This window comes from Peromyscus maniculatus, chromosome 13, assembly GCF_049852395.1.
Source record: "Peromyscus maniculatus bairdii isolate BWxNUB_F1_BW_parent chromosome 13, HU_Pman_BW_mat_3.1, whole genome shotgun sequence".
NCBI lineage: Eukaryota > Metazoa > Chordata > Mammalia > Rodentia > Cricetidae > Peromyscus > Peromyscus maniculatus.
The window spans coordinates 31,904,483-31,925,060 of NC_134864.1; the positions used below are offsets into that span (position 1 = coordinate 31,904,483).

Genomic DNA, 20,578 nt, shown 5'->3' on the forward strand with positions numbered 1-20,578 from the left:
CCTTTTTCCTTAGTGACTATCGAACAAAGAGCAATGTATTTAACAGGGCGTTCTAGGGGCTTTTCAAATAAATGCCAATACAGTTCCATTCCCTATTTCATGTTACTGAAACCTTTCTTTGAGATGTCTACTGGCCTAATCCTGTCTATAGATCCATTTTTAAAATAAAATCAGATCTGATCAGAAATAAGCAGGAAAACCATTTCTGTAAAGTAGCAAAACTCTGTAATTTTTTTGGAAAGAAAAACTATAATAGAAAAGCTTGCAGCAGTTAAGTCAGAAAACCGAAGTAAAGAGAGAAAGTTTCACCCACTGTCCCCTTTTGAAGCTTTCATTCCAGAAGGCTCTTTATTCTAGATGCTTGTGCGAGCAGTAACAGTGTGACCTGGCCTTGCTTTCTCTTGTTGACAAAGATGGTTCACAGCTATACCCAAATTCATTTTATTTTCTCTTTCCTTTTTTTTTTTTTTTTTTAGACCTACATGGACATGACTGAGCAGCTATGTGTTAGTTAAATATCACAGAAATATCCTGAACTGACATTTAGGGTAGAGAACTCACATTCACAAACAAACAGACATGTTAAAATCCCATCTGGATTCGTTCAGAAGCTCATGACTAACGGCTTTGTATAAACTAATCCGACATCAGGATCTCAGATTTAAGAGTAGAACTGGCTACTGCATCCTAGCATTGTGACTGGAGATGGACTCCTGAGCACAAAAAGGAAGGCAGACAGGCAGGCAGTCAGGCAGGAAGGAAGGAAGGAAGGAAGGAAGGAAGGAAGGAAGGAAGGAAGGAAGGAAGGAAGGAAGGAAGGAAGGCCAAGAAACTTTATTCAGCTATTTGAAACATAGAACATCACACATTTATGGTGTTGTTGTTACACCAGTGAATTCAAGACAGTTCACTAACTTAGAAGATGTATACTAGGTGCCTGGCATGTGACCAGGACTCCTCCTAGCCTGGGATAATATGGCAAACATTCCAGGCATGCTACATCTATCCGGAATGTTACCAGTGATCTCAGTATTTCCTTCTGTCTGGACACTTTAAAGTTGTAAGCACTGGAGCCACACTGGTCAGGACTCAATTCTCAGCCTCACTTCTTACCGATCACACAATCCTGATAGTGAGACCAATCTGCTCCCCCTCCTCTTCAGTTGCCCATCAGACAATAAGGTACCAACCTTGGAAACAGCTTGATCCCATCTCAGTGACAGCCGGTTAAAGTCCTTCAGATGAGGAAGAAAAGCTCTTGGGGAAAGAAAACAAAATTCTTACAAACTCCCTCTTAAAAGATCTGTCTTGAGAGCCCCATCCAGATAGGACATCTGCCAGCTGACTTTGACCTCCACAAAGAGGAAAACTATTCTCTTTCCTGTGGACGAGGCCCAGAGACCAGGCCCGTCCAACAGTGATGATCAATTAGTCTAGATATCTCTTCCACTCCAGACCTAATCATCAAGTACCAGAATCACCAGGGATTTCAACTTTTAACAAGCAACATGGAGAAAAGCTATTTAAGGACCACACAGCCCCCCAACAAAATCTAATGATAAACCCAAACCAGGAGGCTTGCTAAGCACAGGAGAAATTTTTCTCCCAGAGTACTGACAGAAAAGGTAACCATCTAATTTCTTTGAACATCTCTAGAATTAGCCTTTTTAATTAGAAGTTACAAAGGAAGAGAGTTGGCATGTGGTACCTTGTTAAAACTGTCCCTACTGTTTGGGTTTTCTCTGAAATGGAAAGGTTTCTGTCCTTTTAGATTCAGAAACATTTATCTTATGTATCCTACAAACTACATTATAAATTTATCACAACAACCTATTGAAATGTTAGATAACATTCTTTTTGAAGACTTTCCTAATTAAGAAATTAATACACATAGAGTTAATATAGTATATAATATAATACACATATTAACAAATAAGACAAAAAAATGGAGCCAGGTGGTGGTGGCACAGGCCTTTAATCCCAGCACTCAGGAGACAGAAGCAGGCAGATCTCTGTGAGTTTAAGGCCAGCCTGGTCTATAGAGTGAGATCCAGGACAGGCACCAAAACTACACAGAGAAACCCTGTCTTGAAAAACCAAAAAAAAAGAAAAAGAAAAAAGACACAAATGGAAGCTTCTTGTTATCTGACAATTTAAAGTTTTTAAAAATTATTTGATCATTGTTTCTCCTTTCATTTTATTTCCTGTGCATAATTATTTTTCTCATAATATTTAAAAATAATACTAGGAATACTGATGTTTGCTCGTGCATATTCTCACATGTGTCTACCTGTAGTTGAACACGTCTGATTGCTATTTCACAGAAGTTGACTTATTTCTCTATTATTGAGGGGGCCCCCACAAGCAGATGCTGTTACAGGTGTTGGGAATACAATGATGAGTGGTAGCCTGAAATCTGCATCTTAATAAATTTGTCATGGTGGGACATAGTTGAGAGACCAGCTAGACCATGTTTACATGAATAAAAAATAGTTACAGGTAATGAACATGTCAGAAATGACAACATTTGGGTGCCTGCCAAGAGTCAGAAATAACGTTTCAAGTGTAAGTTCATTTCATCCTTCCCATTTTTTGAAGTGCTAAAACAAATGACTTACCAGGCATCTAACTATTAACAAGATATTATAAAATAAATAACTAGAAAAACCTCCTGAGGTCAGGTGGCCAGAAAGGCCCACCCTTGTGGAGATGTTTAGTAGTTATAGATCACAATTTAGAGAGTAAGATGGAGGCAAGGTGATCACTGTGTGCAGAGTCACACTGTGCGAATTCATGGGGTCAGCTCCAAGATACCCACAAGGCCTTGCGGTTTCCTATAGCTGGCTACCCCCACTTATAGGATCCTGACATCACCTCCCTCCTCAATGTATCTACATTAGAAAACTTCGTTGTGGGCTTTTTTCCCCCAACTCATTGAGATTTAAGTTTTTGAAAAGCCATGTTTAAGAGCCCAGGCATGACTTTGTCTAGGACCCGAGAGTCAGCCTTTAAAATATAATCATCAAGAACAAGAACCTAATACCCTAACCTCCCAGCTCTGCCCTTAGGAGAAAAGCCTAACTTCTGGAGCCAAGTATGGTTCCAAGATGTAGCTGTTTCGTCTTAAAATTAGGATGAAAGCATTTCCTTAAGATGACGACTACTTTTTGCAGCCCCATCTCCAGGCACTCTGCAACATAGGCTCACATACACTCACTAGGCCATCCACACACTCCCTAGCACATACATACCCGCTAATATTTTATGAACAAGAGCTTTGGTGTACAGCTGTTGACTTTTCCACCCAACAATGTTAGTGACATTCTTACTCACTTGGCAGCATATTTCTTGGAAACCCTGGCAGAACCTGCAAGGCCCATGTAGAACTCCTGGCCCTTCCCTTAACTATTAAAACTACTTCCACAAGTTTAGAAACTGTCTCTTTGTGCTTCTTAATTGCAGGATAAATGTAGGACTTAAGGATTTTTTTAGTGGGGATTTTGTGGTTGGTTAGTCTCAAGGGAACAACATTTTATACCTTTGTTGTAAAACAGGAAACATCTCTTTAACTTAAACTGACATTGGCACCCACAGTGACTCATGTGCGGGCAGGTTCTACCATCCAGAGAAAGTACAGCTACCTTCCACGCAGGGAAGGGAGGAGGGCAGGGTGTGTCAGGCCCAGGCAAGGTCAGACTAGGCTGTGTAGGATGGCGGAGGAGCAAAACCAGGCAGATTGGCGGGGAGCAGACCGGCTCATGAGTCCTGAGGGTTGAAACTAAGGAAATTAAACCCTTTCAACAGCAAAATGTAACATCTCAGGCAAGATCAGATTGTGCCCAACCCACCAAACACAAGGAGTCATGACCAGAAATGGGTGATGAAAAGAGGGTGGGGATAGCTGTCATAATCACTCTAGACTTTATCTTGTTGAAGATGCCAATGGTACCTATGGATCTACTTGGAGTCCGGACCTCATATGCTTTCAACAAAATTCCAAGGCCGAGCTGGCTTCATTAATTAAAACAGAGAAAGAGAGCTCACTGACTCCCCACCGCCATCTCAGGATGGGGAAAGGGTACAAACACACATACACACATAGTGATACCCATGGTATGCTTCAGCATGCCAGCCACTTCCTTGAGATGTCCATAAATTGCTCCCAGATAATTCAGGTGGTCTGGGACCATTAATAAAGAAGTCTTACCTGTGCTGTCCCTCTGTCCTCACAAAACAGGACTAAGGAAGACAAAAGAAATTTCTGTGGTCAAAGAATTTGCATTAGGAACTGAAGATCTTGTATCAGAATGTGGTCTTGGATTGTGGAGGTGGCTCAGTGCATAAAATGTTTAGTGAGAAAGGATAAGGACCTGAGTTCACATCCTCAACACTCACATCCAACTTGGGCCCTTGATTAACCATAGGCCCTTTGCTGTGTGGCTCAGACAGTAGATTCTCATTGCTTACCTAGTCAGTCAGTCTAGCCCAACCATGAACCCAGAACAACCAATGAGAGACTCTGCCTCAAAAATATGGTGGAGTACTAAAGGAGATGACACCCAAAGTTGACCTCTGGCCTCCAAAAGCCCAGACATAAAATAATTATGTAATAATAAAATAAATAAAATAACTAAAAATAAATCAGTTAAAATGTGGTCATAATAGACAGTAGAAGAGAATTTATGAACAGATATGGTAAGTGTATGATCAGCCTCCCTCTGCTCTCCTTGGCCTCTTAGCCTCAGGATCCTGTCCTGCCTGGATGCCTCAAGTGCTCACCAGTCAGGTGAGCAACTCTGTCTTTCCTGAATTATGGGAATTCTGTCTTTCCTGAATTATGGGTTGCAAAGCACTAAGCTCATTGTGGCCTGGTCCTAATGTATCTCACTCTAACTCATCTCTCACACCTGGAGATGAAGTAGGGTTCAATTCCTTATATCACTGTAACAAACTACTGTTATTCAGCCTAGAAAGGAGAAAATAGGAATATAAAATATAAAACGATGTTCTTGGGGCAGCCTTTCAAACCTGTGAACAGCAGGTTCATATGTCCTATGAAAAAGCTATGCTAATCATAGGAGGAATGGAGACCAGTGTCCCACTTTAGACTACGCACAGCACTGTCCATAAACTCAGCATTGGGCCAGAGTCCTTTACAAACACTGTATGCATGCTTTCACTGAGTCCAAACCATAGTAGGGAAAATAAACTTGAAAAGCTGCCTATCTTGGTGGGTGTCTAGGCATCTTCTCATATTATCACTAGAGGCCTGAAGACTTGATGGAGTTCATCACTCGATACACTATGTCACCACCATTGTGTGGCCCTAAGAATGACCATGAACTTATGATTTGCACATACAACTAGAAAGCAATTAAGAGAGAGATTCTAGTTTTATTTTTAATAAAAAGCCAGATACCAAAACATATATTCTGTAGTTTCATAAGTATGAAATCACAAAGAGGCTATCTACTGTGAAACAAACCCAGACATCTGTTACCTTTGAGCTGCAGGTGGAAGAGGCTGTGAAGACACACTCCTAGGTGCTAAAAATATTTACTGTCCCTATGTTAGCAAAGTTGCTAACAGATATTTACCAATATGAAAGAAAATTCATCAAGCTATATATGTAAGATGTACATATTTTAGTGCATGTAAATTACACCTGAAGTGAAAATTAAGTAGAAAAAAATGTGCATTCCAAAATGAAAAACAAAAGACCTGTAAACTAAGAATTATATCCATGATCTAAGACCATGATTGGCTCAATAAATTAATGCATTAAATATTCAAGATACATAGTAAGGTCCCCTGTGCTTGGAAGTCAAGTTCAACTATGATTCCAACATGATTTCTGAAATAGCTTGCTCAATTAATATACCCACAAGCATATGCCCATGCATCGGTCACCTTTGTTTTTTCATTGTTGGCTGTTAAACTGGCACCTGTCCTGGAGACAACAGCCTCTGCAGACTTACCTAGCAGTTATTAGAATGCTTTATTCCCACAGCTTCAGACATGTTCAGTATATTAATAAAATATATTCCTTTTCTGACTCGACAAGGCTTACCTAGTGACCCCTCCTATATGTCAGCCAAATTTCCCATGCCCTGACAATGGTTCTCTTCATCTGTGTAGTTCCAAGAAAGGGTGATGCTTAAGAGTGGACCGGAGGTAGCTAAGCTATCTCAATATTCACCAGCCTATCTCTTCTCTACCTTTCCCTCCGCCTTGACTTTAGTTGAGGTTTCATTATCTCTCACTCTTTGAAGCAGCTGTAGTTTCCATTTGTCTCGCCTCTCTCTCCTCCATTATCAGAGACCCCACCCGCCTTGGCCTTTTTAGTGGTTCTGTGGCAACCCCATGGTCAAGCCCAAACCACTCTACTCAGTAAAGGCAACCGTTTGACTGAATCTGCTGTCTCATACCCCCGTCACTTCTTGCATGCGGTCTGCTTCATCCAGTATTGCTCCATGGGTGCATGACTATGATTGACATCTCAGGTGGGACAATTCTTCATTGTGCAGAAGTATTCCGTGCATTCCAGTAGGTTTAGCATCCCTGGCTCCTGCCCACTGAGTGCCTGCGGTACCCACCTTCAGATATTGTGACAACTAAAACATGCCCCAGATGTTTCCAAGCATTCTGAGCTGCCCCCTTTCCAACTGACTACCTCCTACTGGTTCTTCATACCTCACTTCAAGTGCTGAGCTGAGCCACATGGAAATGCTTTGGTTATTGTCCAAGAACATGGTATTAGCTACTTAATATGGCTAACCTAAATAGTCTGTTCTCCAGGAAGCCTTCCCTAGTGATGTACAAGTATACTCCATGACTGTCTATATTAAAGTGCTTGCTACCAGGCACTGTAATAGCCAGGCTACTTATCATCCCTTCCTCTTACCACATGGTTTAAGCCTAATTAACTATGAGCACATTATCAACTCTTACATCATTTCATCTCTCTAGCACTTGTGTTTGGCGCATAAGGAGACTAACCCTGGTCTGGCTGAACCAATGAACAGGATGTTAGGCATACTTTCCCTGATGACTCAAGGTTACTATTCCTGGGCATGGAGATGTCTGCAGGGCATACTGAGGCCACTATTCTTTTTAGCTTGTTGTCAAAAGACCCAACTCTGGGCTACATTGTAGGTGTGTGTGTGTGTGTGTGTGTGTGTGTGTGTGTGTGTGTGTGTTATGAACTTTGCTTTACTTCATCACCATGACTAACTCCAGTGGTCCTTGGTGCTCTTTAGAAACAAAAGCAGGCCATCCGGAGGGCTATGGAAGCACACTGGTGAGCCTCCAGAATGATGCCGTTCTTTGAGGGTCCTATTGCTAGATTCTCTCTAGTTTTAACCATCTCAAGTCTCCCCTCTGGCTACTAAGGCTTTGGGGTCCTAAGACCTTCCTAAGTAGTTATTTTCCTTTGGAAGACTGCTGAAAGGTAGCTCAGGACTTAAAAGCACAGAAATATTCCCAGCCGAGATGAAGAGCGGCTGATAGAAAGATTAGCCAAGTGACTTTCCCAGGGGTTTTCTAAATGGTTGCTGTTTCTATATAGCCACTGAGTATATGATCCTACTTATTTATGTTAAAATGCTTATATTAATAAACACTGGACTGTGCATCTCAAATACAGGACCATTCTAATTTTGGGGGAATGACTGCCAATTACAGAAGTGAAACCTTGCTGTTGTAATCTATACAAAAAAGCCAGGCCATGAGGAGCAGAAGCAAAGGGGAAAACCAGGCAAAATTAAATGAAGATACATCCTTTCAGAAAAATTCATGTGTGTTGTACCCTTAAAGATCCTTAGTATACATCTCAATAAATAACATGTGATTCCATCAACAAGTAACTTTTCAGTCCTTTTATTTTCAATATATAATCATAATTACTTTCTGCTTGACAAGGCAATTACATCAATTTAAGAAACAATTAAATACACAGAAGAAAATTAAATATTTTTTACAATAGCTTATTACCTACAGGAATGACCACATAATCTTATTCCCTTAAACATAATATTATACCTTAGATTAAGCCCTCCCATAGCTTGTGGGAAATTAACATTAAATAGCTACACATAGAAAACCTAGATCTATAAATAACATAAAACACAACTTAACTCTAACACGAGCTTAAACAAGACACACTATGATGCAATATGAATCAACTTCATCCATTGGACAAGTCCAGTGAGACACAAATCAGGTCCGTACAGTGATGTGCAGGTGCAGCCTCCAACCCCAGTTGTGTGTGAGCATTTCGTCCTTGGACTGTGTCCAATTCCATGCAGAAAAGCATCAGTGTTTACATCCTCTTAACTCTCAAGCTGTAACAAAAGAGGGGAAAAAGTGTAAACTGCGAATAGAGGAATGGATGGTAGGAACGGCTTTAGTACCTGAAGTTACTTCACAGACCTTCACTCTCATCTCGATATGAAGAGCAGCTCAGAGTCCATATGAGGAACTTGAGTCTGAGAAAGGATGGCCTTGCTCAACATAACTAAGCTAGCTCACAACAGGAACAGGGTATGAACACTTGTCTAGGGTTTCTAAGTTCAGTATATATGGTGCAACAGTGTTAGCTACCATCTATCGATTAAATGCTACATTACTGATGTAAACCAGAATCACTGGTCTCTTTTTAATTAAATTTATTTTTCAGGGTTTAGCAACCAACCAAGTGTCAGGAAGTCTATAAAGGATAAAAAGAGGAAACATCTCAGCAATGAAAATCAAGTAGCTAATGACTATCAGATGCACGGAGAGATCTGATACATCATGTGAGAAAAGATATTAATTTAAAATAATAACAAACACAATGATGGAATTGACATATAAGCACAAAAATGCACTCTATGCTTGCATGGTCTAACCCAAGTTCCCCCTTCTAAAATCCAATGTCTCTAGACTGAAGACCTCCTCCGGGCCTGCCCACCCTCTGCACCCTTCTTCCCCCATCGTTCGGGTAGACTGCTTGTCCTTCAGTGATCCATACCTGAGCAGGCGCACGGCCCTTTTCACCCAGCCCTGCTTTGGATCAGCACACACGGCCAGTTTCTTTTTGGTGTGAAAGCTGAAAAATCAAACATTGAACATTGCATTTTCCTTCAGTGAGCACTGAAACGTGTTTGTGTTTCACAGACCATGCAAGGAAGCTTCACGCGCTAGTGTGCTGTTCCACACGCTAAGCATTTGGCTCCAGAGATGAAAGGAAAGAGAAAATGCTCATAATAAATCCTGATGGAAGGGATGGAAGAGACCTCTTCAGACTTGCCCTGTGATGTAACTGAGGACTCTACAGTTGCAGCAGATGCAGTCCAAGACTTGTCATCCAATGTTTGCTGCTGGTGGAGGTTTGTAATATGTATGTACATGGTGGGAAGCTTATATTACTCCAAAATATAACACCCTAAAAGAACCATGAGTATTTTAAGTGATATTATAATGAGCCCCATTTTCCATTAGAAAAATGCTGAATTCAAAGGTGTCTTCCATGTGTCACATTCAACAAGTTTATTCTAGAAAGTGACTCTGCCCTGTGCAATGTTTACTCCTTCAAAACCTAAACACTAAACTTTGGGCTTATTTCAGTCCTGCTTAAGCTTCGAAGTACATATGAAATAAAGCTATTTTGTTCCGTGTATTGTCTCTGAATAAAATGCCAATAAAATTAAAAAAATGTTTCTGAAATTCCCATGTATTCCTGACATAATGGAATCGAAGTTGATGGATAACTTACATGACAGCGTTAATGTCACAAGCTTCGTCAGCCAGCTGTTCTGTGAAACCCACAATTGCTTTGGAAGGAATGATGCTTTTTGTGTACCGAAGGCAGCAGTCGAAGCTGCTTGCTGCTAAAAGAAAAAAAAAAAAACCAAAGCCATTGAGTTCACAGGGATGAGCTGTCATGTCTTTGAAACAGAGTTGAGGGTGTTTTAGGTCTAATTTAACATAGTGCCCAGATATCGTTTTAAAAAATGGTATGGCTGTAATGTTTTGGTTCAACCAAACCAACACAGTATACAAGCCCGTGGCGTCTCTCAATCTCTAATAAGAAATTGAAATATATCATGGCAGTTTGCCATAATCACTCAAGAATATGGGTATCCGTCCCCACCACCATCCTTCAAGAATAAAAGACCTTTATAGAGAAGCATTTCATATTCAGAATATGGGGGGGGGGGGCGTCAAATTTCAATCTGTGCTCTGGCTACTGAGTAGGCAGTAGTGAAATTACACAGAAAATGTGATTTTCTAAGAACTACAAAGACAAAATTACAGAGGGAAATGTAGTCATTAGGAGTTGTGCCCAAAGCACTCCGAAGCTGTTGTATTGGCTGGTGGAATTTAAATCCCGTCCACGAAGTTCACCACGTGTTTTTCAGGCATGCACCTGCTGCAGATAGTGATATAATAAAGCAATACTTGGACACTCCTCGGAGTTAAAGTGTAACCTGCTGTAAGGCACTGGATAAATGTTATCTCAAAGTTGGAGAACAATGTCCTCAGGCCTCACGGGGACACTGAGGTCAAGTGTCACAGTCTGAACCTTAAAGGGAAATTATGAACTTTACTAACATTACTTCGTTGGGAGGTTAAAAAAAAAAGAAAAGGCTGGAAGTGAAATATTCTCCACATTTCTGAATGACCGTATATCCCGAGAATGTCACACTCAGAACATCACTCCCAGAAAAGGTATTTAGGCATTGTCCTGAAGTTGAAGTGTCTCCGGAAGCCCATTCACTCTCCAAATCTGCTGGAATTGACAGCAGAGAAGATCCCTGGTCGCTAGCATCCACTCTTTCCTCCTCCTCTTCCCCATGAGACTCCTCTTACCCAACCAGACCCTCTTACACACCTCTTAGCAAACTGCTCTCCACAGGGCATCCCAAGATAAGGCCTGGGGAAAAGAAAGCCTTTGTCCCTCCTGGACCAGCAGAAGGGGCCACACTTACCTTCTACCTGGCTGTGGAGGTGAGCCAGCAGCACCCATGCCAAAGCAAGGCAGAGCAGCCTTTTGCCACTGCAGAACATTCTCAGCTCCAGGAGTGATCTGCTCAGTGCTGGGTACCCAGTGCCCTGTGAGTGTTCTTCTGCTCCAGCACCAGCCCTACTTATAGCAAAATATTGGGAATGTACACAAGAAGGCGTGTGCTTTCTCGGGGTTTTCCCCCATTGATTAATCTGCCTCCTCCTCTCATCACAAAGAAAACCCACAGGGAAAACTTCCTTCCTTTCCCTAATGTTGGGAAGGTGTGAAGGTCAGGTGGGGGCTGGGGAGGGGAGGGAGGGGAGGGAGGGGAGGGAGGGGAGGCGGAGCACAAGGGAGGGGAGAACCGTGTTAATTCCTCTGGATGTAGGAAGAAGAAAGGCAGCTCAGACTAGTGCCCCAGAAATGGCACCCATCCAGGTTTAATTTAATATCTCTCTCTCTCTCTCTCTCTCTCTCTCTCTCTCTCTCTCTCTCTCTCTCTCTCTCTCTCTCTCTCTCTCAGAGAAGAACAGCCTCTGAATGGGACTATTTTCATACTCCTGTTGTTACACCAGTTTCCTGCCCACAGCCAGCGCTGGAGGGGGGAGATCAGGCATGCTGCAACACAAGTTTGTGATTACATGATGGAGATTTAGCAGTCACAGAAGATTCTGAATTTCTGGACCAACATCCTGAGCAGGTTGTAAAGCGACATGACAGAAGTTTCCCAAACAGTTACGGAAAATACCAGCCTCACCACCTCCCCTCAAGCAGCGACTTCATCTTGATTTTATACCAGCGTCTCTAAGAATTGTCTGTATTTATTTATATACCTTTAATCAGCACCATAGCCCAGAACCACCATCCCTCCACCTGCCTTTTGTTCTTTGTGACAATGGACTGAATATAGAGCCAAAGGGAGGGAAAAAAACAAACACTATCAGCAAGGGCCAATCGGAAAAGCAGTTCCCAAATGGCGATGGTGATGATAATAAAAATGTATTGGGAGCTCTTCTAAGAGCTGTCTGCCAGAAAAATCAAGTGAAAGTAAAAGAATCCAAAAAAAAAAATTAAATAAAAGATAACTGGGGTTTCCTGTCCTTATGCTAGATATGATAGATTTTAGACAAAACAGATAAACACTGTTCCAGATAAGGATGGATTCTCACACTATTAAAGGATCTAGACATTCATGAATATAGGAATATAGACACAAAAATTATGAACATACACACACACACACACACACACACACACACACACACACACACACATCAAGCAATCACACCACTAAATACATGACACAAAAATTGACAGAACTGAAGAGAAGAAATGAAAATTCAATAATACAAATTGAAGACTACCATTCCACACTTCAGTGATCATTAAAAAAAAAGTGAGCTGAAGATCTACCCCAAAAACAGGCAACTTAAACAATACTCTAAGCCAAAAGACAACAGACATCTCTAGAACGTTCTACTCAGAAATAAGATAATCATTTCTCTTAGTTGTACATGAAAGAATCTCCAAGATAAATTACATGATAGGTTACTGAAGACATCCTAAAAAATTTCAAAAGTGTTTAAATAATAGATACTATGTTTTTGGAAAGTACAATGAAATTAAATCATCAATTAATAGAAGAAGGAAATTTGGGGATTCACAAATGTATAAAAATTGATTGACATATTTCTAAATAACCAACATGCAAAAATAATCACTAGAAGTAGAAAAATACTTTGAGATGAGTCAAAACAAAAAATACAGCTTTCTAAAACTTAGAAGAGACTGTGAGAACAGTGCTCAAAGGGGAGCCCACAGCTGCAACATCTGCATGAAAACCAAGAACAATGTCAAGTCAGTATGCTTCTGCTTCAAGACACTCACAAAGTAGAGCAAGCTGAACCCAAAGCGGTCAAAGGGGAAACGTAAGGACTACAGCAAAGTAGCAGAAAACCAATGGGACCTGACCCTTATTCTTCATCATGTTTGACATTAGCAAACTTTACTTCCAATAACCAAGAAGATGGAAAAGAAAGTCCCCTCAGGGATGAGAGCACATCACTACTGACTTGAAAGAAATTCAAGAATTGTAAGATAAAACTATGGATGACTGTATGTCATACAACATACAACATGAATGGAAGGACTACATTTGTGAAATTGAGTCAGAACTAGAATAGAATATTGAATAGATTTAAGCAAGGGATCATATTAGTGACTGGAGTTTTTCTTCACAAAGAAAATCCCAGGATCAGATTGGTTCACTAGTAAGTTCTGTCAAGCAGTCAAAGAAAAAATGTTGTCAACCTTCCACAACTTTAACAAAAAATCAAGAGAGGAAATTTCTGACTCATTCTGTGAGTACAATATTGGTGGACAATAATGAGAGGAAGACCTCATGTGAAAAGAAAACCACAAGTCAGTACTTCTTAGGAAAACAGACACACAAGGAGCCATTCTAAGTGTGTACTGCTTTGCTGAGCACCCTAGCTTTCAGTTCCCAATATGCCAGCTGGGCAAATCACCTCTTACTCCAGCTATAGGGGAATCTGATGCCCTCTTCTGGTCTCCCAGACACATACGTACACATAATTAAGAGTAATATAAATCTTTGTTAGAAAATTTTACAAAGAAACAGACATGAAAGTCCTCAACAACACACTAGCAAACTGAATCAAGTCACTTATATAATAGACTTATGTATCACACTTAAATGAGATTAATTATACCAGCCAACTAAAACATTAGGCACCTCAGAGGGCATGGAATTAAAGGATATGTACTGCAACGTTTATTTAAAAAATCCATTTGGGCCGGGCGGTGGTGGTGCACGCCTTTAATCCCAGCACTCGGGAGGCAGAGCCAGGCGGATCTCTGTGAGTTCGAGGCCAGCCTGGTCTCCAAAGCGAGTTCCAGGAAAGGCGCAAAGCTACACAGAGAAACCCTGTCTCGAAAAAAAAAAAAAATCCATTTGGAAACATATTTGATAAACTCTAATGCTTACACATGATAAAAAAAAAAAATACCCAACAATCTCGGAGTCATAGAGAAATTCCTCAATCTGATAAAGTGGATTTGTGAAAACCCCAGAGTTAATGGCACGCTTACTGTTGAAAGGCTTAATACCTGATCCTGAGGGCATGAAGAAGACAAGATGTCTGCTCTCACCATTTGGCACTGTACTGGATGTGCATGCACAACTAATTAAGCATGAAATTGGGAAGGAGGGAGCACCCAGATGAGAGAGGAAGTAGGAACTGAATAAATGTGCAGACGATAGAAGCTTGCACATGCAAAATCCTTTTTTAAATCCTCTAATATGATTAGAACTGATTAATTCATTGAGGTCCAAGAATCAACCTCACTCTACAAGAACAATTGTATGTCTACAAACTATCAGTGAATAGTCTGAAAATACAACTAAGAAAATAACCTTACAACGTCATCAAAAAGAATAAAATATGAGATGTTTGTGGTGACACAGGCCTGTCATATCAGCACTCAGAAAATACAAAAAATAAAATAGGCATAAATTTGAGAAAAGAATGGACCGGAAAGATGGCTAAGTAGATAAAGGCATTTTCCTCTGAGCCACACCATCCGCATTTGATCCCCAGAACCTACGTGATGGAAACAGAGAACCATTCCTGAAATTCATCCTCTGACCTCCACATGTACACACTTGGCATATGCACACTCACAGGCACATGCATAACAAGTATTTTTTTTTAATTTGACAGAAGTAAAAATATACTAAAACCTAAAAATATCATTAAACAATTAAGAATAGCTACATAAATGGAAACATACTCCAGCTCCACAAAATAGATTAATATTATTAAGATATCCATATTCACTACATTCATCTACAGGTTCAATACAGGTCCTATTTTAAGTCAAGTTAGCTTCTTTTTAGAAATAGAAAAAAAAAACCAGTATTTAAAATAACATGGAATTGGAAGGGATCCTTAATGGCCCACACAATCTTGAAAAGAACAAAAACAAGTGGAAGGAGTCACATTTTCTCACTCCAGCCCTTATGGAAAAGCTGTGCTGACCAAGAAGTTGGTTTGAGGACATCTGTGGCCAGCAGCAAAGAACTGAAACACTGGAGTTTAGCCCCTGTCTTTGAAGAATCGATTTTTGCTTACTGTAACAATGGCAGTTAGCGAAAGAAAGAGTCTTCTCAGTGAATAGTGCTGGATATTCACATGAAAAAAAAAATGTAGCCGGGAGGGGGGGGGTGGGGGGGGTGGCGCACGCCTTTAATCCCAGCACTCGGGAGGCAGAGCCAGGCGGATCTCTGTGAGTTCGAGGCCAGCCTGGGCTACCAAGTGAGTCCCAGGAAAGGCACAAAGCTACAGAGAGAAACCCTGTCTCGAAAAACCAAAAAAAAAAAAAAAGTTAGACTCGCAACATACACAAAATAGCTCAAAATGAGTCACCAGCATAATAATAATTTTAAACTATAAAATTCCTAGAGGTAAACACAGAAATCAACCTTCCCGACCATAGATTATGCAATGGTTTTTGTTCCTGGCATCAAAAGTTCAAGCAATGGAACAAAAGAAGAAAGAAAGTGAATTACGTAAAAGCCAGCAAGAGGGAGGAAAAGGGGGATGAGGGAGGGCAGCAGGGAGTGAATACTGACTGTAAAGGGTACACCTGTGTGAAATGTTACAAAAGAAAAACATTTGCACATGCATGCACGCACACACACACACACACACACAAGCATATACAAAATAAATATATTGAAATTTAATTAACAGCCAAGCGGGTGGTGGTGCACACCTTTAATCCTAGCACTCGGGAGGCAGAAGCAGGTGAATCTCTCTGAGTTCGAGGCCAGCCTGGTCTACAAAGCGAGTTCCAGGTCATCCAGGACTGTTACACAGAGAAACTCTGTCTCGAAAAGTCAAGAATAAATAAAAATAAATAAATAAATAATAAAATAAAATAAAATGTAATTAACCTTTTAATGAACAAAGTGTCTGAGTAGCCATTTCTCCAAAAGGGCCGTATAAATGCCGGATGAGCACGTGCAAAAGCTCAAGATACTTAGCGTCCTGAGTCACACAGGAAATGCAAATCCAAGCCACCATAACATACCACATCACACCCACCAGGATGGCTACAATCAGTAAGTAAATAGGAAGAGCTGCTAGTGCTGTGGAGAAACGGGAACCTCATACACGCTACTGGGAGTGAGAAACGGAGCAGAGATTTGGGCATCAGTTTGACAGCTCATCCCGTGTTTAATCATGGAGTAGGACCCAGCAATCCCATCCCCACATATACACCCAAGCGAGTGCAAAGACATCCTCACACAAACTCCGTGGACAGCTGGACTCACAACAGCTAGCAAGTAGAAATAGTCCAAGTGTCATCGGCTGATGAATAGATAAATGCAATGAACTATATTACCTGGTAATCAAAATCAGTGAGGCAATAGAAACCCAAAAATGCATGAACCTAGGCAAACACTGTTCTCAGTGAAAGAGGCCATGTACAAGAGACTACCCCCATGCGATTCCTTCCACGGGAACTGTTCAGAACTGGCAAATCAGTCAGAGTTGAGAGGCAACAGGGTGATTGTCCCGGGCAAGGCTGAGGGAATGAAAGCAGAATGTGGGTGACTGCTGATGGTGATCTGTGATACTTGGTTCTTCTTTACCCCCCAAACAGATACTGGTCATGGTTGCACAGCCCGGGGAATATACGAAAACACGGCAAATCGTGCAAGCGGAGCTGGTGGTTTTTATGGTGTGTCAATTACACCTCAATAAAGACAACAGCAACAAAGGAGTGCCCTGTCTGCCCGTGTCTGGTCCCTGCCCCAGCTGCCAAAGCCTCTTTCTTCTCTGTCACTAGTCAGGGGGCCTTGCAGCCAGGTTCGCTTTTCCTGTTTCCTCCACTCCTGTCACACCCCCTGCTTGCCTCTCTCTTTCTCACGTCTAAATAGGCACAGAAAAGAACAGCTCTTTTAGATTTGGTATCGAGATAAGTAGGAGAGAAAACATAAAATTTGTCATCCTAAGCCTAACCTTTTTCACTTAGCATGATGGTTTCCAGTTGCATTCATTAAATGTCATCATTTCATTTTCCTTTATGGCTGTATAAAATTTATATAACACACATGTGTATTGTGTGTGTGTGTGTGTGTGTGTGTGACATTTTCCTTATCTATTCATATTTTATGAACATTCAGGCAGCTCCCATTTCTTGGTCATCATCAATAGCGCCCCACTGAACATAGATGCACATCTATACATATATCTCTGTGGTACCATTTAGAGTCCCTTCTATAAAACCAAGAGTGTATAGCTGGGTTACATAGTAGTTCTGTTTTTAATTTTCTCAGAAATTTTCAAATTAATTTCCTCATAGTTAGACATTTGCATTCCTACCAGTGAACAAGAGGTTTTTTTCTCTCACATCCTTTCCAGCATTAGTTGGAACAATACTGCATATTACTTTCTTGATCTCAGCCAGGATGAGTGAAATGAGATGGAATCTCAAAGCAGTTTTGGTTTGCATGTTCTTGATTACTGAGGATATTGAACATGTTTTTAAAATGTTTATTGGCCATTTGTTTTCCTTCTTTTTCAAAGTAACTTTGATTGAATTTGTCCTTTGACAAAAAAAAAAGCTATCAGAGGGATTTTCTTTGGTTAGTTGGTTGGATTTTTATGAGGGGTGGGGGTAATTTCTGGAATTTATTCTTTCCAAATAACTTAGACACAACTGTCACAAGTCCTAATTCCTACATATAGTAGACTCTCAGGGCCTTGCTTTCCACACCCTCCCAAAAAAAGTTGACAAGTATCTCTTCTATGGAAGGAGCTTATTGGTGTGTATATACAGACAGCTGAAAGCTGGTGTCTGCTTTCAGTGTAAGCATCTTTAAAAGCAGTATGTACCACATACATTTTACTTAAAACAGTAATAGAATTGCTAACAAAATGACCATCTAGACATTGCATGACTTATTTCGGTTTCTATGATAGGTGAATATTAACTTGGCGTGACAATCACGTTCTGTGTCCACCCAACATCCTCTGTCTCTGCTGAATTTCCATGACACATCTTAGGAAGGAGGAAGTTCGTTGCAAAGCTGCATGGATTGTGCCTCTATCAGGTGCAAGACAGGGAATGTGTTATGAAAGCAAGGAGCCATGATGTTTGATTCCTACTAAAGAGAGCACATTCCTGGGAGAGGAAAACTTCAAAAGAAGACATAGACCACCATAGATCCTGCAAAGTACTGCATCAGAGATAAACCAAGAGCTATGGCAGGACAAGGATGATGTCCCTGTCTGGAGCAGCATAGGAGGCATATCTGAGGATCAAATTGAAGGAAAGTTAGATACTTCCCTTCCCAATGTCAAATTCAAACATCCCCAGCCTTCCTTTCTGATCACCAAGAAACTGCCAGCTTTAAATTTGTAATCTTTTCATGAAAAAGTTCAACCCACAATGGAAAAAATGTTCAATTGTATGGATGCATATCTTGCACTCTTCCTGACTCTGTGACTTCAAAAGGAAGTAAGAAACTGACTCTCAGATCTCCTTCTCATAAATAGGGATAGTAAAATGTTTCATAGAACACAGTAGGTTTTCAGCAGGTATTCTCCTCTTCCTCCCTCTCAATTTTTCTTTCTGGTCTCAGGATTAACTCATTCCGTATGTCTCCTCCTAACTCTATGTAACTATACAGTCATATATCACATCCAGTGCTTATATGATGGTGCTCCGGTATGATTATGTGGAAACAGCAGAAATGTTATTGTCTAGGAATGCTGTGGCTATCTTAGCCACACTCGTGTTTGTGACGATGCTGATGTAGAAAAGCCTGCTGTTCTGTTAGTGTATATGATACCACACAGCTGTGTGCAGTGTGTGAGGCTTGATAATTATTAGTACAGTGTTACAGTGCTACTGAGTTATGTACTTATAATTTTCATGATTATATAAAGGTGTTATGAGATGGAGAGAGAGAGAGAAACTGGAAAACTACCCAGTCCTTCATGAGGTACTTCAGAAGAGGACATTGTTGCCATGTAAGACAACAGCTCCTCAATGCTATTGCCCCTCAAGACCTTCCATTGGCCAGGATGTGGAGGCAGAATTCAGTGACATACATTTCTGACCCTGGTCCAGCTATGGTTTGGATGTAAAATGTACCCTCATGTGGTGGTTTAGATAAGAATGGCCCCCATAGTTTTGTATATTTAAATGTTCAGGTAGTGGCAGTAATAGAAAGGATTAGGAGGCATGGTCTTATTGGAGAAAATATGTCACTGGGGATGTGCTTTCAAAAGCAACTCCCAGATCCTTCACCAGCACCACAAATGCCTGTCTGCAGCCATGTTTCTCACCATGATGATAACGAACTGAACCTCTGAAACTATGAGCCAGCCCCAATCAAACGCTTTTCTTTGTAAAACTTGCTGTAGTTGTGGTGTCTCTTCTCAGACATAGAACATTGACTAAAATATTCTGTAAACTGATGTGGCTAAACACCTGGACACAAGCTGGCAGCTCTGTCTGGGGAAGTTTCAGAACTTTTGAGACTGTGATCTAACCAGCAGAGGTGGGTTTCTGGGAATGGGCCTTGAAGACAGTATCGCCTTCTGGTTTTACCCTAAGCTTTCTATTTCTTGGTCTGCTGAGATGTGAACAAGCCATGTCTCGAGTTCCTGCCACTGGAAAGCCATTCCAGCTGCCATGCCCTCTACGTTGTAATGTACTACGCCCCCTGAAACTGTGTTCCCCAATAAGTTCTCCTCTCTTAAGTTACCTCTGTCAAGGATTTTGGCCACTCACACCAACAAGGAAAGTAACCAATACAGTGGTTGTTCCAGATAAGCCTGACCCTGTTGTGTGGTACCAACTCCCAGGTGCTGTGAGACCAAAGACAAACAGACCCAGGTCCTTACAGAGGGCAACTCATTGGCCACTTGCTGATGGGATCATGGTTATTGGGACAGGGCAAACCAAAGCAGGACTCCATAATTTAAGTCAGACTCTGTGGACTTCGAAAGCACCCAAGACAAAATGACCTCCTCTGATATGTAATGTACCTGATTTATCCCAGACTGGTATCAAAGAGTCAGACATATGCCTGGTGCCAGTGTCCAGTTGTAAAGCTCCACACACTACTGGTATGGACTTTGTCTATTTATAGTAAGCTGGGTAAGTATTTGGGGAATACCAAGCAGGTTTACTCTAAGGGAGTGGTGGGGATTAGGACTCATGATGACTGCAGCCTTCAGAGGGGGAACCCAGCGAGCAGGTTAATGTGCATGTTCGTGTCTTACTTTTCACAACTAAGTTTAGAAATGGAATAGTAGTAATGATGAAGAGAAAATCATGTTCTAAGAGATGAAACGATTTCTGCACTGTCCTATGGTGTCTTTGTGTGTTAAGCAGTGTTTCTTTACCAGAGTTAAAAGGTTTTAAAAATGTAAATGTTCATAAAGTAAAAGTTTCACAGTGTCTAAGGCTCAAATTCCTGAAAAAATTAAAAATTTAGTATGCAGTACTTATAAAGTGTGCACAAGTGTGTAGTAGTGTCCTGGGCCT

The 20,578-nt window shown here is 41.0% G+C and overlaps 1 protein-coding gene across 2 annotated transcripts; it reads right to left on the bottom strand.

The window, feature by feature from the left end:
- Nucleotides 1-7,863: 7,863 nt before the first annotated feature.
- On the bottom strand, nt 7,864-11,180 carry Ccl20 (C-C motif chemokine ligand 20). Of its 2 annotated transcripts, none has more exons than XM_006990341.3 (4): nt 10,971-11,180; nt 9,755-9,869; nt 9,011-9,088; nt 7,864-8,342 (listed from the first exon to the last, which is right to left on the bottom strand). In XM_006990341.3, exons 1-4 carry the CDS (start codon nt 11,047-11,049, stop codon nt 8,321-8,323), a joined length of 294 nt encoding a protein of 97 aa, XP_006990403.1. In that variant the 5' UTR covers nt 11,050-11,180; the 3' UTR covers nt 7,864-8,320. The 2 variants fall into 2 exon arrangements, with proteins under 2 accessions (XP_006990403.1, XP_042115617.1); XM_042259683.2 differs by having other exon boundaries at nt 7,873-8,342; nt 9,755-9,866.
- Between the last annotated feature and the right edge of the window lie 9,398 nt (nt 11,181-20,578).